Source organism: Bactrocera oleae, chromosome X, assembly GCF_042242935.1.
Source record: "Bactrocera oleae isolate idBacOlea1 chromosome X, idBacOlea1, whole genome shotgun sequence".
NCBI lineage: Eukaryota > Metazoa > Arthropoda > Insecta > Diptera > Tephritidae > Bactrocera > Bactrocera oleae.
The window spans coordinates 26,617,701-26,635,199 of NC_091541.1; the positions used below are offsets into that span (position 1 = coordinate 26,617,701).

Genomic DNA, 17,499 nt, shown 5'->3' on the forward strand with positions numbered 1-17,499 from the left:
AGCTGGGTGGGCATGCTTTTGTATAATATTTTGATTAAGCCTGAAGAAATTTCATTATCTGAAGTCAATTCAACAATGTCCTTAAATTTTTGAATGTTATTTGGCGTTGAATTTCGTGATTTATAATTGCTCACACGTACTAAATATGGTTGGGATCAGGGCTATTTCCAGGCTTGGAAGAGACTCAATAACCAAAATATCTTTACATTCGTTAACCTACGCAAAGTAAAAAGTTTATTTGTAATAATTTGTGTGTGAATGTAACTTAAAAAAAAATTACACTGACCAACAGCATTTTTGAGCATGGGTCATAAATTTCTTTTTTGTTGATTTTATACCGCAAAATAAGAATGATAATAAAAAAGTTTTGCATTTGCTTTTATTTATAAAAAATGGAAAAATTTAACTCAATAAAAAAGCACCAAAATTTTACATATAAATACAGTTTTACTTTTCCCGTCATGTTCCGTAAAAATTCTTTTATTAACCCTCAAATATCTATAGTCCCCAATACTGAATCTTGATGGAAGTGTTCTCCTCGTTTTAACAAATAAGCTCCCATATAATCTTTAAATTTATCTAAATGAGAATGTAACATGTGCATCTTTAGAGATATTTTAATGGTGATGATCAAGAAAACCATGCTCTACTGCCTTATTGGGAAAATATCACAATCCATAAATTTATTTATTTGAGAGTTTACAAAGATTGGTTCCCTTCAAATTCGGCACTACGGACTTCATTGCTCTTTTTCACCTCGGTACCAGCCTATAATAAAACCTAACATATTATAAGTTAATTAATGTTATCAAAATGGTTAATAATTATAATAAACAAGCAAGGAAGGGCAAAGTTCGGATGTAACCGAACATTTTATACTCTCGCAGAGTCAAATGGTATACTCGGTGTCATCCGATTTTCACAGTTTTTAGTTTTAGGTGATACAAACCACCGTTAGGTAAACAAAACTATTACACTCTGTAGCAACAAGTTGTGAGAGTATAAAAAGGGGAAATAAACTCACCAAGTTACATAACACGTGTGGAGCCCAATTTTTGCCAGGTAGATTAAAGTACTTGATATGCTTTGAAAATCTTTAAATTTTTACTTTAATCATACTCTTTATCTCTCATTTGAATAAATTTGCTGCAAATATCGCAAAACGAGTCAGCATTTCGTTTACAACTTCTCGAATATATTTTGTATCTCTCGTGCTTTTCCCTGTTTTTGGCGGCAAGATTCCGCGAAGACCGACATTATATGGGCGCGAAAATCAAAAATGGACGAATCGCTATAATTGCTTAAAAAGCAAATATTTACGATTAGTAATCGTCTTTTCCCAAACATATGTATATGCTTATATATAACCAGAATATATTCAGCAAAACACATACTAAAAACAACAAAAAAATGTTTTGTTGACCTGTGTTATTTATGAAAGAAAATGTTAATTACCGACTTAGAGCGATGACACGGGGCAGATTTGTCTTGAAAAATTACTATTCCGACGTGCTCAGCTAAAGTCTTGTTGGTAGGTACCTTTTTTTATTATTTCTGTTATGTTGCTGAGCTTACAGTACCATCTAATATTATTATTTCGCCAACTCCATAACTTGTGATTGGTCACCAAACGATAACAAATATAGAATACTTTACAGTATTTTGAAAACATTGATCACTTTATCGTTCATTGAATCTGCGTCTGAAAAAGCAATTCAAGCCCATTTTTCTCTTTGCACCAATTTAGACGCATAAGTAAGACACATGTTTGCTGTTTGAAGCGGGTTTTTGCAACTCTTCGGACATTCAAATTATTTTCTTTCAACCGACGTTTGACAGTTGAGCTGCTGAATTTTATTTGGCGAGCATCTTTAAGCTCCGCAGCAGTTTCTGGAGCAGATTTTAAGGCGGTCCCTCAAAGATATTTGCACTAATTCCTTCTCTTCCCGTTAATTCGTCTTCCTTCGACGTCTGTTTCCAGGCGGACACTTTCAATTCTCACGTATTTTTTCCAAAATCTCCTCACTGATGATTCGTTAGATCCAGCTTTTTGAGAAACTGCAACATTTGTAATCTTTAATTTGTCATTTTAAGCACAATATTGTCTGTTTTGTTCTATTTAGTCAAAACCATCGTTTTCACTTCAAATTGACTTACTTCATCAATTACTCGTAACATAACAATCAATTCAGTAAAATTTTTGCACTCTAACCCAAAAAAATATTGATAAATAAAAATATCTAACATTTGATAACGGGATTTTCCGCAAAAACCCAGACAATCACTTAGATGCTAATACATTTTCAATCGGCTTTTTTATGAGCAGGAGTGTTCCTTCAAACAGCACTAATAAAATGAATACAGAGATTTGTGTTAAATAAATTGGTTTAATATTAGGTGACCATATTTGTTCTAGTAAAATAGGGGACGACTTTTTTAAGTCATCGATTTTTTCCATATTATAATTAACTGAAAATCGCGACAATAGGTGAGAGCAACACAATTTTATTCAATTCATTTTTTTTAAGCCCGGGACGGTCGGGACGCTTAACTCGGAATCCGGACTGTCCCGGCCAAACCGGGGCGATTGTTCAGCTAAGTTTAATATAAATATATGACCTATAGTATAACCTTTTAATACACCAAATATGAATGTAATTCATTCATAACTTCGTCGAACAACGAATATTGAATTTTTTCGCAATATTTTTACACTCTTGCAATATGTTGCTAAGTACTGCTGATGGGTTCACCAATGCACTCACATTCTTTATGTCAGTCGTGATGTATAGTTCAGTTGTCAATTGACCATCATTGTTTTGCTGAAATGAGAAACCTACGACTATAATGCTTACTATAGATTTACATATGTAAGAATAAAATAGCTGAATTCTTTGACCTGTCACCACTGACAATCAAATTAACAGTAAAATGACTGCCAATATTTACGGTTTTTCCAAAAGCAAATTTTGTGTACGCCAAAAGAGACGGCACACATTCCCATAGGAATTTAGAGAAGTTCTGAAATACCTAGCTGTTATTCCTTGCCATAAACCAAAAGTGTTGCATGCTTCTGTGCAGTAACTTTTTTGAGTTTTGTGTTAAAAATATACATTTTTATAATAGAGAGGAGTTTTCAAACATAATATACGTTCATGATAAGCAGAGAAAAGTCAAAAAAAAACACATGATCAGTAGCCGGTGTACAGCACGAGCGTTCTTTATTAAATATACAGTACGTTCTGATATATTAAAAAAATAAACTCATTAAATCTGAAAAACAATGAATTTTTCAATTTTGCATAACTCTTTTTTTTAATTTTTTCCTTTGGCAGAACTTCGTTTTATGATAAGACAAGACTTTCCACCAAAATTCATTCGAATCGGTGGGGATCGCGTCGAACTATTTGTCGATTTGACATGGACTAACCCATTAGTCGTTTTAGAATGTTCTTAGCACACATATTAAGCAATTTTTTGTGAAAATAACATATAAATAATACCGCGCCCTGCCCCTATATGGTTTAATGTACATATTCTACAAACCATTGAAGCTACATATATGTATCAACCAACCTCACTGAAGGAAAGTTCTTCTATCACTTCTTCATACAGAGTCAAAATGTATTTTTGTTGACAACTAAGAAAAGTGCGATTACTCACTAAAGAAACACGTCAGCATTAAATTTTACCGTAATAATGGTATGTAAAAGCTTTATAGGAATCGCCGACTTTAAGGTGAAACCTTAAAACATATTTTTAAAATCTTTATGCTACACAGTGAAATTGGTCGAAATCGTATAACAACCACGCCTACTTCCCACATATCACGTTTTTAATTTCCATATGAATCTTTCTCTAAACAGTGTATAAATATCAAAATCGGACCCTTCCTTTTCAAACCTCAAGATACCTAATGTGTGTATTCTTTATTATTACTGTGCGCTTGTGTCAAAAATGGGTACAAATGGGCAGGGCCCGATCTAAGCCTGGCATTTGCCCAGAGCGGAAAACAATGAGGGGCGGCAAAATTTACTTATTCCTATCTTTCAACCTTTTGTTCGATATTTTTGAGGTATAGATACTTTTAACAAAATTTAAGTCACATCCTTAGATTTGGGTCGTAGGATTACCCTTCTATATAGACAATAGCTTATGTTTAGAGCGTGTGTTGCCAGTTTCTCGTGATTGGTTCCTATTTTCCTATTAAGTAGATTTATTTTTATCAATTAAGTAAAAAATGATTTAATACGGTTTAATCATGATTTACTTTTTTACTGTTGCGCAAATTTATTTTTGTACCGACAATTTAATACGTCGAAATTTAAATTTAGTTAGTTTGATACAATTATTAAGAAGTGTCTCATTGGTGATAAGTTCGACTCCAAGTTCCGAAATTTCTCGGATAATATTTGATATTACAGATATTACTCAATCGGAAGTTTTAAAAATAAATTGAAAAGTACTTTATACCTATCAATGTCGATAGTTTAGTTTCGATCCTTTTCCCGGTACCGATAAATTTGATACGATACTGGTATCGAATAAAGTATCGATACTTTTGAAATTTTGTGGAACACTAAGAAGAAGAAATATCTAAATAGGAAATAAGGAACCAACTAGACTAGAACTTAGGAACTATTGTAGAATACAAAAAAATTCATCCGAATTTTCTGCCGATTTTATATTTCAGAACTGGCAACTTTCAGTCTATTTTATGTTTGATGGGGATTTCCCTCAAACTTTCGGAGGAATACACTTTAGTTAGATTCGTACAACACGACATTTTAGGGAAATCCTTTAAATATCATGTATAAGCAAAATATTGTACTAATTTTCCATTACTTATTTAAAAGACTCCTAGTAAAAATGTTCTGCCCTAGAGACAAATTATATTCGTGAATAATCTAGCGGTTAATAAGTGATACAGAATTAAAATGTTTGATCTATTTATGTGAAATATATGCTAAGTCTAGAAGTTGGTTCTATTCTTAAATTTAAAAGTGACGTGATTTTTGTGCGGCAGATTAATCATATAAATATTGAAGTGCGCGTGTGAATTTACTATGTAAGTACCTATCTATTTTATAAATTAAACTAGCTGACCCGGCGAACTTTGTTCCGCCTTAATAATGGAAATAAATAAGCAGATTTTTTTTTAATTGGAAAAAATATAAAAAAATTAAATACCTACATTAATCATTGATAATTATTTCTGTATTTTAGTACATAGGTTGCTCTTCATTTAAGTACCTTGTGATACACGACATTTTTTGTTTTATTATTAGGCGCAAAAACAAACAACGCAGATGGTCTTCCGACCCGTGAACATGCCACGTATAATTGACCATGGGAAAAACATGAATGTTCTAGATTTAAACCACAAACTTTTAAGGATTGGCCTTGTGATTTGTTGATGGTCACAAATGGCATATCGGTTGGGATCATCGGTATCCTCGGAATGAGAACTTCCTCACCTTTGAATTTTCCTATCATTATCGTAGCGTAAATTACATTGTTCATCAATTTTCTAACCACCAAACGCGTACCATTGCACAGTTTTGGTTGGTTTATGTTTCGAAGCATGATTACTACGGAGCCAACCTTTAGGAGTAAATTGTGCGGTGGTAAGCCAGGCACGTCCAAAGAGTTTAAAAATTCAATTGGATAGTTGGTGATTTCATCTTCATTTGTGACGCAGTCAATAGATTTGAATAAATGCATTGTTCCAATGATCTTATTTTGAATTATGTAGTTCAGATCATCTACATCCTTATTCTTAGCCGCTAAAATTGCTCGCTCACTCAACCATTCAATATTTTTGTAGTTAGAAATAATTTCTGGAAATACATTGTTGATAAGTTCGTCTTTTGATGAGACAAAATTACAGAAATTATTTGGAAATGATATTAATCCGCTCGATTCATCGACAGGTACTTGACCATTACCGATAGTCAGCAATTGCTCCGAGAAATCTTCAGCAGATGTATCATTAAGCAATGTAACTCTCATCTTTGTTGTTTCTTCACATAGCGCCATAGATTTGACGATTTGAGGCAAGCGTTTATTTCGTCGGCAGCCGTAGATCTTGGAATTACTGGCAGTATTTGGCGGAAATCGCCAGACAGTAAAATCATTGCTCCTGCAAAACATCTCGAGTCATTGCGTAAATCTTTTAATGTTCGGTTAAGTGCTTCTAATGCACGTTTATGCGTAATTGTGCATTCGTCCCAGATGATGATTTTCGATACCGCTAAAACTTTGGCCATTGCTGAGTGTTTTGCAATATTACACGTTGGTTCTTTAACAGTTTGAAGATTTAACGGTAATTTAAATGCAGATACCTTGGTGGAGGACATTAAATCTTACATTTCGTCACGTTTGAAAATCGATGATATCAATATCCGTAAATTTAACTTCAATTATGATAGAAGTATATCATCGTTTAAAATAGACGTATCTCTTGAACCATTAAAAAAGATCTTAGATAGTTCATTCTGGCCACCTGGGGCTTTTGTACGCGAATTTAAACCTAAACTTAGAAGTCAAACTGAGGAAAACATTGTTAAATTACCAAAAGCAACCACCGATATAAAAAACTGATCGGTAGAAATTCGCTAAGCATTTATTATCAAAATGTTAGAGGTCTTAATACAAAACTAACCGACTTGTATTTGAACAGTTCCAATTTTAATTTCCATATTATTGGATTTACAGAAACTTGGTTGAAACCTCACATTTTTGATAATGAGATTTTAAACAGCGAATTTCAAATTTTTAGATGTGATCGACTGAACAGAATCGGTGAAGGTGTTCTATTTGCCGTGCATTCCTCTATCCCATCTGAAAATATTCTTGTTCCAGGGACCGACTCATTTGAATTTAAATGTATTAGAGTATACGTTAATAGTTGCTTTATTTATTTAACCCTATCTTATATACCACCCCATTCGAACTTATTTGTATACATGCAGCATGCTTCTTTAATAAATAGTGCTACCTCGATGGCAAATAATGCAGATTCAATAATTGTATTAGGTGATTTCAATTTACCGTGTGCTTCGTGGAAACCTTTCGATGACTATATCGTGCCGATTTGCAATCGGTCATGTTTTAATGAGTTTTTCGAAAAAATGTCCGAGTTGGGTCTGAACCAAATTAATTTGATTCCGAATAAATTTGGTAAATGCTCAGATTTAGTATACGTTGATACCTCTGCAAAGTGTTCCGTTATTCAGAGTAATCCTCTTGTTCTACCAGAGGACTCACATCATCCTGCTTTGGAAATATCTGTCGAAATCTCAGGCATTGTACGGGATAATAATCATCAAACTTCGTGCTTCTGTACTCGGTTTAACTTTGCAAAAGCTAATTTTAAAAAGTTAAATACAGAACTTTCTACAATAACATGGCCTAATTATAATGGTGACATTGAATTGAGTGTCTCTCATTTTAATAACATTATTAAGAAATTATTTGAAAAGTATGTTCCAATAGTAATTGTTAATAAAAGCAAAAGTATAAGTCCGTGGTTTTCGAAAGAGTTATATAAATTGAAAAACAGAAAAACTCGAGCCTTTAAACATTTTAAAAAACCGGTTCACTTGTCGACTATTCTAAATATTTTCTATTGCGTCGACAATATTTTGACCTAAACAAAAAATGTTATAATAATTACTTAAATAAAGTAAAAAAAAATATTGTAAGTAATCCAAAATCGTTTTATGATTTCGTCAACTCCAAACGCAGGATTTCCAAATTTCCGTCCGCGATGAAATACACATCTATCATTTCAAGTGACAATGATATTATATCCAATATGTTTGCAGAATTTTTCAAGTCTAACTACTGTAATAATTCTTCCAAAACTTTTTCTTATCAGCAAGTGCTGTGTTCGAATACTTTAATTAACGCTCCAATTATTTCTGAAGAAGACGTCCTATTTAATTTAAATAAGTTAAAACCATCTTTTAGGTATGGCCCAGACATGATACCCTCATGCTTTCTAAAAAATAGAGCCAAATATATTTACCTTCCTTTGACAAGGATATTTAATTCCTCTCTTAAACACGGTATATTTCCTGCAATATGGAAACAGTCATTTATAATCCCTTTGCATAAAAGTGGATTTAGATCCAACATTGAAAACTATAGAGGTATCGCAAAACTATCAGTTATACCTAAACTTTTTGAAGCTATCATCACTGACCATATAACCTTTTCGATTTCTCCGTTAATTTCCTCATCTCAGCATGGATTTCGTAAAGGGAATTCGACTATAACGAACTTACTTGAATTTGTAAACCATGTATCATTGGGTTTTAGGGAACATAAGGATACGGATGTTATATACACAGACTTTAGCAAAGCTTTCGATAAAGTAAATATCTCGATTCTCATACATAAACTTGATCTGCTGGGCTTTCAGCCAAGATTCCTTTAATGGGTATCTTCCTATCTTTATAATAGAACACAACGAGTGATATTTGAGGATAGACCTTCAGATACAATTAATGTTTCTTTAGGTGTTCCGCAAGGTAGTCATCTTGGCCCGATTCTGTTCTTGTTGTTTATTAACAATATCTCTTCAGTAATAGAATTCTCCAAAATTTTATTATACGCTGACGACGTAAAGCTTTTTAAATCATACACTTTAACTGAGGAAAGGTGTCTGTTGCAAACAGACTTGAACAATTTGGTTGCATGGTGTGATAGAAATGATTTGCCATTTAATCTCAATAAATGTGAGACGATGTGCTTTTTCCGTAGATCTGTGCACCCCTCTTCTTATGTAATAAAACACCATATTCTAGAGCAAGTTTTTAACTATGTTGATTTGGGAGTTAATATTGACCTTAAGCTTAATTTCAGTCTTCATATTGATACCATGGTCTTGAAAGCAAAAGCTGTCCTCAGTTTTGTTAATCGTTGGTCTAAAGAATTTAGAGATCCGTATATTACTAAAACACTTTATACAACTTTGGTTAGACCTATATTGGAATATGGGTCTGTGGTATGGAACCCTAGCTACCAAATACATTCTGACAAGTTAGAGTCGGTTCAAAAACAATTTTTACTTTTCGCCTTAGCGCATTTCCGATGGGATGCTAGGGTAAGTCTACCTCCATACACTAGTCGTTTAAAACTTATTTATCTACCTACACTTTCTAGTCGTAGGGAAATGCTTGGCATAATATTCTTAGTGAAACTTTTGAATGGAACTGTTAGCAGTTCTTTTCTCCTGTCTGAAATTAAATTTAATATCCCGGTTCGCCTTTCGAGGCAGTTTAGACCTTTACTGCTAAAATCCTGTAGATCAAATTTTGAACTAAACGAGCCATTCCGCCGTATATATCATGATTTTAATTCTCATTCCAGCACATTTGACTTATCTGACTCACTTTTCAAAATTAAAAAGACTTTATTGTTTTCTCTTAATAAATGAAAATGTAACAATTTATTATATTGTAACTTAAGATCTTAGCTGTTGAAATTTTTGTTTCTGTAGCTGAGCAGTTTTAGATCTCAACACTTAAAAAACTCTCTTGCCTTTTCTGACTCGGCTCGTTGGTTGGGCGGGAGGAGGGTAATCGTTGGGTTTATTATTAATGAGCCGTACGGCATCCTTCTAACAATGTGGCTGCTATTCCAGAAGAAGCAACTGCAACCGCTATGTTAGATCTCGCCCGAACAGTTGCTAAAACTAATGACATGAGGAATGTCTTGCCAGTTCCACCAGGGACATCTAGGAAATATAAACCACCATTTTCATCATCGATTGCCTTCATTAAAGTATCATAAACTTCCTTTTGTTGGTAATTCAACAGGGGTACATTCGTTTGAACTACTAAATCTAATTCCTGGTAATCATATTCACGTTCCCGTTCCAATTCTCGATTAAATGCGTCATTCATTTCACGATATGGTGATGGCATTCCTAACCAGATTAATAAATTACCGCACATGAGGTAACACATATCTTCTATCAAGAGTAAAGCACGATTATGTATCTCCTCATTCATCTCAATATCGTGATTTCTGGAACTGTTTGATGTAAAATATCTTCTGACATATTATCCTTGTATTTGTGCCACAGGTTACATGGGTTTGATGGAAAACATATCGAAATTATGATAGCGAATAATGTGCGTATCTGACTTGGAGATGCAGAGATAATGGCTTCAGCGATTGTCGTATCCCAATGACTATCGTTTTCTAATAACTTCAATTCTTCACATGCAGCACGATATGTTGGGAATATTATACCATTAACAGTTCGTAGTGACTCAAATGACGTTGGCCCACGCACATTTACCAGCAACAACCCCAAATAGAAACATTCATTATTCTTTGGATGAACTGTATACATGCGACCAAGAGCATCAGTAGAACGCACATCTGGATACCCAGGAACCGCATCGCCTTGCTTCCGTCTTTGAAAATTTTTCGATGAAGCTTTCCAAGTATAATAACGTGGCATCTCCGAGTAAAGCAAAGTTCTTGCAAACTGATAGTTTGGCAGATTGCAAAAAAACTGGTCAATGTAGTTGCTGGAGGTGTTTCAGCGCGTTGCGTAGCATTCGAAGCCGTGAAATACACTCGTTGACCATTCTCCAGATGCACCGCCAAATGCGTAACAGCAGGATGACGATCGTGAATGGGAAATGCGAATATACGCCAAATCGCTTCATTACAGTTCACATAACGACCAACTTGATAGCGTGAAATTTCATCGTTGGTATTCGAGGATTGCAATCCAAAAACCGCCATATCACTGCCTTTCGTGACATATTTGCAAATATATTTTATGGACTTAACTGAATTGCAGTATTCAACGTTGCAATGTGTCTTGAACGATTTAGAAATAAGTGGCGAATATGGAACAATCCAACTGTTGTCAACAACGAAATCCATTCTTTTCACTTTCGTTGTGACAGTTCGACCGTTGTCATCTGGTGATCGACGCCGATACAGCGGATAACCATCATTGCCAGTGACAGTCTCCGCCGTTAATTTCCGTGGATATCGTTTAGAGCACTTTCCATCGACCATGCAAGGTGATTGGGGATTGATGGCACCACATGGTCCATGAATCATATTAGTAGTAACAACATCATGTAGGTCTGGATCGACTTCATTATCAGGAATCTCGGCATATATGATATCATCTATTTGGTCAGGCTAAATTCTTTCCACTAACCAAATAAGAATATGTGCGTGCGGCAGGCCTCGCTTTTGCCATTCGATTGAATACATCCAGCATCGAGTATCTCCAAAGACGCGTTGTTTAACATTGAAGTTCATCAGGGACCGAATTTTTTGCCTGAATATACGTGCTGTGATGTCGTGTCTAGCACTTGATGTTTGTCCGGGAAGCAGCAATTGAGTAATTTCTATCCATTTTGGATTACAGGTAAAAGTAATAATGAGATCGGGCCGACCGTAATGACGAACATATGTCATTGCATCTTGTGCATAGTCATGCATATGACGTGGACTACCAATGTATGTCGCCGGCAGAATAGTTAATCGACCAATATTAGCTGCATTTCCTTCAGTACTAACTGCATCACGTAAATGGATGTACTCCTCAGAACGCAGTTTGGCTTGGTTCAACCTAATGAATGTTAAACGTTCCGTTTCTATTTTTACATACATGTCAACGCAATACTGCTGAAACAATCGACGAAACCGCAGCAAATAGTTGTCAGCATTTTGACGAATCATCAAACGATATGCGTAATAATTCATTGAGCTAACTTTCTTTGTAGTTTCTTCACCTGAAAATAAAAATTTGATAATTAACCATTTCAAAGGCAAATTTTAAAGGCAAACAATACAGACATGAACCATTTTTTGAATAAGCATTATTTTAAATCAGTGTCTTTCACAAATAAATGAAATAAATTATGATACTGATACTCACCATTCAATGGATTTTTCATTTTAATTATAAAATAATATCCAACTTCTCCTTGCCAAAACATCAGCGGGTATTGCAAGATGCAATGAGTTTCAGATATTTGTTGCAGTTGCCCAGTATCGCGACGTGTAAGCGCAATATCCCTTTTTTCCAATTGTTCACCAACAATCAGGATGGCAACTTCGTTCTTATAGTCATCACTTGGCATGCGCTCTAAAGCACTCTTAAACAACATGACCAACGCGTGATGTTTATGAAGCAGACGCTGCAAGTCTTAAAGAATTGCTCGCTTCATTCCTGCATTGATCTCTAGGCGTCGATCAAGTTGTTCTTCCACGTTGCCCATGAAATATATTTGTAAAAATTTATTATGTGTATCTTCGAAAGGTAGTAATGATCCAATTCGATGATGAATCTGTCCTTGTATCTACAATATAAAAACCAGACAGTATTAACTGGGTTATAAATACTCTTTTCTATGGGAGAGTAGAGTTCAGAATTAATAAAATATACTACATAGGTACCAATAGATAAAGTAGGTTATTCTTTAACTACATTCTATATAAGTACAAAAATAAATACCTTAAATGTCGGATTAAATCCTCGTTCTTCGATAATATCTGCCCCAAATGACGTCATCTGGAAACAACCATTGTATTTTTGAGTATTTGCAAGAAAGTGGCGTGATTCTTATGTTTCGCCACAAAGCAATGAATACAATGGCTCAGGTGGCGGAGTCAAGAATGGCAATTTCACTTTACCATCAAGGCAGCATAATCCAGGCGTTTCTCCGGAAAACTTTAATGCACCACAATACTCGCAAACTACGTCCATTTGCCCAATGCAAACGCTAGGATGCGAGCTGTAATCATTGCTGCAATCGTATTGAAACGCTGCTCGATTCAAATCAGCACTTGATAAATATCTTGTTCTGAGTCGCAAATTATCTATTTGTTGACCTCTGTTGTTCGCTCGACGATTCTGCATTGCCAACCGAGCTGTTTCACGGGCTGCTTCACTTTGCTCTCGTGATTGAGAAGCACGAAGTCGAGCCATACTATCGCGGTGCTGTTCACGTGCAATTTCTTGTTCTTCTTCAGTCCTTTCATTTGCAGTATTTCGTATTCTTCTTGCATCATGGCTTTGTCGGGAAAGATTCGATCGTCTTAGTCGCGGCATCATTAATTAAACTTCACTCAAACTCAAATTTTCAACCATACCGAGTTTTATAGTTCACTTCACTGTTTATACGAATGGGCAATGGCACTATCATTATAATTGTTAATTATTTATTTAATAGAAATAGTTTTATTATTGATTTCTTACAAATATCAAATTGTCATCCATACGTCATTACATAGCTGTCTTTTGCGTTTTGTTATTCCAAGTCTGATTCTTTTTTGTTATACCACGTTTTATAGTAACTGACGTTTCATGTCAAGTCACACGGGAATGCTGACGAAAAGTATCCTATGTCCTTCTCCTGGTTCTAAAAACATTTGCTTTCAGTGAAGTTTGTTATTATATAATAGCATTAGCGGTTTAACACTTTTAAAACAAAAATTTTAACTGCAGTTGTCCTTTCCTAATGTGATCCTGTGTACCAAATAACAGTCTTGTATCTTATTGCGGAGCTTAGTTATGGCAATTTATTTGTTTTTGATTAATGGCGTTTTGTGAGCGTGGCAGTGGTCCGATTACGCCCATCTGCAATACCAACCGTCTCACGGTACCAAGAAACATGTCTACCAAGTTTCATAAAGATATCTTAATTTTTACTCAAGTTAGAGCTTGCACGGACGGACGGACAGACGGACGGACGGACGGACAGACAGTCACCCGGATTTCAACTCGTCTCTTCATCCTGATCATTTATATATACATAACCCTATATCTAACTCGATTAGTTTTAGGTGATACAAACAACCGTTAGGTGAACAAAACTATTATACTCTGTAGCAACAGGTTGCGAGAGTATAAAAATAGTTTTAGTGCTGATTTCACCATCTCCGGATAGCCTATTCGTCAATTAAATTTTCAGTCTTTGACAGTTGCTGTATGAGTTTGACAGTTCTTATTTGACAAATAGGCTATTCCGGACTCTAACAGGTAGTGAATTTAATTAATTTACAGAATAGCTGACGGTGGATCACGCTTGTCGGGGCACCAATATAAAAGACGAAGACTTGAAATATAGGTTGATGGTGATGATAAAGTTGAAAGTACATAACTATGTCGATAAAAAAATATATCAATTTCTGTGAAATTCTTATAAAGACATACATTGTAGACTTACTAACATAAAAACACTCATCAACTTTCGCATAGGTACTTCAGAAGGCCCAATAGACTGACGTGAATAGTATAGGTATAATCCCAACAAATCACGTATTTTATGTAGGTACTTGTATACTTAGAATCCCCCAACAAAACTAGCCCATGACTTATATAGCTTTGTGTATGTAAAGGGCGGCGAAAATGATCTTTGCCCGGAGCGGCTAAATAGCTAGATCGGGCCCTGCAAATGGGTAAGCCGTATATATCGATCAACCTATGAATTTTAAGGATGAAATTTTCTTGGTATTAGTGTGTCATGATGATAAAAGTGGATATAATAAAAATAATACTTGCGTTAGCTCCATATTCGGCATATAAGAATTTCAAACATGCGGTTGGCTTAATACCGTATATGTCGATCAATAGATAAGCAAAATTAAATGGACGATAATATTGCAAATAGAGTTTAGTGCTGAAATGTGGTTTAGCGATGAATATGAGTGAACTCGATCTTGACCTTGACCTTTCTCTAATAAATATAATGATTTTCGATTCTCTGGTTAACTTTTACTCAATATATTAATTTTCCCCTTTGATTGAGTTTATATCACCTATACCTCTTTTGAGCTAATTAGGTTGATTTTAATACACTTACCATAAGTACCTCAAAAATAAAGAAAAATGTAGTAATGAAACTAATATTTTCAATTATAGTTTTGTGTCTTAGTGAATTTTAAGTAGCTGATGGATTTTTCAACTTGAAGAGTGGCAATTGGATTTTAGTTCATAATGTAACTACAATTAAAGTAGTAAATGTTAAAAGCTGATACTTGTTGTTAATAAAGTAGGTGTATACAATAAATTTTGATAAAATGCGATAAAAAAGATAAAAACATATACTTGTATGACACCATGCCATACAATGCCGCATTATATTATTTTTTATTTCTCTGCTGATATACGCGTCATAGATGTAAAACAAATTTGCCTGAAAATTTTATATTGGGTGGTGTTATTCGTATATGACTAAAAGTGTGTGCCTACACTTGTATGTGTGTACCAGCAGTACGCAGCTTTTGATTAGCAGTGTTCGCAGCCACTAAGTCAGCCAGTTATCGTCGCAACGCCCCGAGATACACCTCGAGTGAAGATCGTAACGCGACGTGTTGAGATTTATTGCTATTGAAGCTGATAGTTCGCCTTAGTTTTAAGCTAGCTCGCTTATCACTTCACGAACGTTATTAAACGTTGCCAAATTAGACGTTCGCGGGAAGCTTGTTCGAGTTTAATCAAGAAAACAAAACATGAGCCAAACCAACATGTAACATATAAAACTGACTAAATAAAACTACAGAGTTTCGGTGAAACTTACAAAGTGTAAAAAAACTACTGACAACTCGATTCAGTAATTGGTTTACGAGTAGCTTCTACAGCTACATCACATACTAATAAAACCGAGTGCAGAGGTACATATGAGAAACAACATTTAAACATGGTACAAGTGTGGATTTATTAAAAGCGCAATTGTATATATCGAATCCGATGTATTTTTGTTAACAATAATATGTTTATGTATTAGAAAATTAATAGTTTTAGTTCTTTAATAGTGGTGTTTTGGACAAGAATTGTGCCAAGAAATTAAATGGAAGCTCATTGAGTTGAGCTGGTAATAATATTTGAAAATGTTTTATGATTAACATATCGACGTATTAAATTTTTTTGTGAGCATATTAACAAATTTATATTATTCATTAACAACGCAAAAAATTTCCACAAGCACGTACGGATGCTCATATATGAATTTTTAAAAAAAATTTAAACTTTTAAATAGCTATATTTACACGATGGCGCTTCTGTCGTTTAGCCATCAAAACTGGAAATATATTCCTCGAGTGCAAACGCTCTTAGCTTTTATTTTCGTTTTTAGACAAGCTACAAATAGTTACAATCTTACACATATGCACAGTCGAACTTTCATAAAGCGAATTTCTAAGTGACAAAAACTAAGCATGGTTTTATAGAAAACTCATCATGTAGACTTGCTTCAAAAGGTCGAAATCCAATTAACGCTTTAATAATTTGCTTACTATGAGCCTATAAATCTATTGCAAACTAAGAACTTATACAAAACTTACTACCGATTATATGTTGTTTACTGCATCTTATAAAATTTTTAATTCGGCACTTCCCCTAAATATACTTATTCCTTTTTTTTTTGTTAAGAAACAAAATTCGTTATAGAGAGATTAAAACGAAAATTGGAGTTGTGGGTAGTATAGAAATATTCGCTGTAAATGAATTCATCATTAGAAGAGTAAAACATACTGAAAATTGAGAGAAATTGCAGTGTCTGTCAATTATAATAATTAGTTATAAAAACTTAACAGAAGTTTATAAACGTGAATTTTACATAGACTGTATATTCAAATGTGCTATGGCATATTCCCAGAGATGCTGAAGAAATTGAAACGAAAGGTCCACACCAGATTTTACAGAAATCTTGAACTGTCGAATACTTTAATTGTTCAAAAAGGTAGAGATATCAAAGTTTCAGTAACTTTACACCAGCAAAATAACGTTGGTTACTAATAAACTTTATTACTTGTATAAACTTGTTTCTCATACTTCTTCGCCAGCTTCGAATGCATCTTGAAATGATACTACGTGTACACGTGCTTACCGACATGCCTATGAACAAACAGGTATTCATGTATAGTGCCTCACAAAACTATTCGGAAATTGTATTTGGTTAGTAAAACGAACACAGAAAATTTTAGATTTGTAAAATTATGTTTTGGGAACTTTGTTATTGCTTCAAATAATGTTTTAACCGTGAATAAAAATTAAAAAAAACTTATTTCTAACAAAGATATTAGTTTAAACTACTTAAAGTAAGTATAAACTTGACCAAACGAACATCACAAAAGTTTCGGAAGTTTAGTTTCTGGCAGGCTTTGCAAAAATCCCGTCATTTATTTAATTAGCAATTTATGTATATAATTTAGTAGCATCCGGTCATATTGTCTTTGTTTGAGAAGAATACGTTAAATTGTGTAAAATATGGTAAGAAAATCAAAAGAAACCACATCTGAAGACAGAAAATTAATATTTAATTTTGGTAAGGAAGGAAAAACGTTGCAGTAGACGTAAGAGCAGAGTATCAAAATCTACCAAGAGAAGCGTTTCAACCATCCACACCTTCAAAGCCTCGCTCAGTATGCAGGAATACGTGTAAGCGATGAAACTGCACGCTAAGAGCTGCTGGCTATAATGGGCGACTTTCACGAATAAAGCCGCTT

General features: G+C 34.3%; 2 protein-coding genes and 1 pseudogene across 4 annotated transcripts in view; 1 reads left to right on the forward strand and 2 right to left on the reverse strand.

The window, feature by feature from the left end:
* Positions 1-699: 699 nt before the first annotated feature.
* On the reverse strand, positions 700-10,022 carry LOC138858187 (uncharacterized). The gene is made up of 3 exons (XM_070112732.1): positions 9,634-10,022; positions 5,605-6,142; positions 700-768 (listed from the first exon to the last, which is right to left on the reverse strand). The coding sequence occupies exons 1-3, from the start codon at positions 10,020-10,022 to the stop codon at positions 700-702; spliced, it is 996 nt and encodes a 331-aa protein (XP_069968833.1).
* LOC118680104 (uncharacterized) lies at positions 9,389-13,657 on the reverse strand (annotated as a pseudogene).
* A 1,639-nt stretch (positions 13,658-15,296) lies between these two features.
* Positions 15,297-17,499, forward strand: part of Zip89B (Zinc/iron regulated transporter-related protein 89B) — a 48,990-nt gene continuing 46,787 nt past the window's right edge. Inside the window, exon 1 of one of the 3 annotated variants that reach the window (XM_070112758.1) lies at positions 15,297-15,695. The gene's annotated coding sequence lies outside the window, so the exon portion shown is untranslated. Of the gene's footprint in view, positions 15,696-15,743; positions 15,867-17,499 lie in introns of those variants that run through there. The other 2 variants (XM_070112757.1, XM_070112759.1) reach the window with 2 other exon arrangements.

What these genes read in the sequence shown, in the direction of transcription:
- LOC138858187 (XM_070112732.1), bottom strand. Translation starts at nt 10,022, where the DNA reads ATGAATGAGGAGATACATAATCGTGCTTTACTCTTGATAGAAGATATG. An exon ending in TCTGGAATAGCAGCCACATT is followed by an intron (nt 6,143 to 9,633) that starts GTTAGAAGGATG and finishes GATGTTTTGCAG; the next exon opens with GAGCAATGATTTTACTGTCT. An exon ending in CGCACAATTTACTCCTAAAG is followed by an intron (nt 769 to 5,604) that starts GTTGGCTCCGTA and finishes GTTTTATTATAG; the next exon opens with GCTGGTACCGAGGTGAAAAA.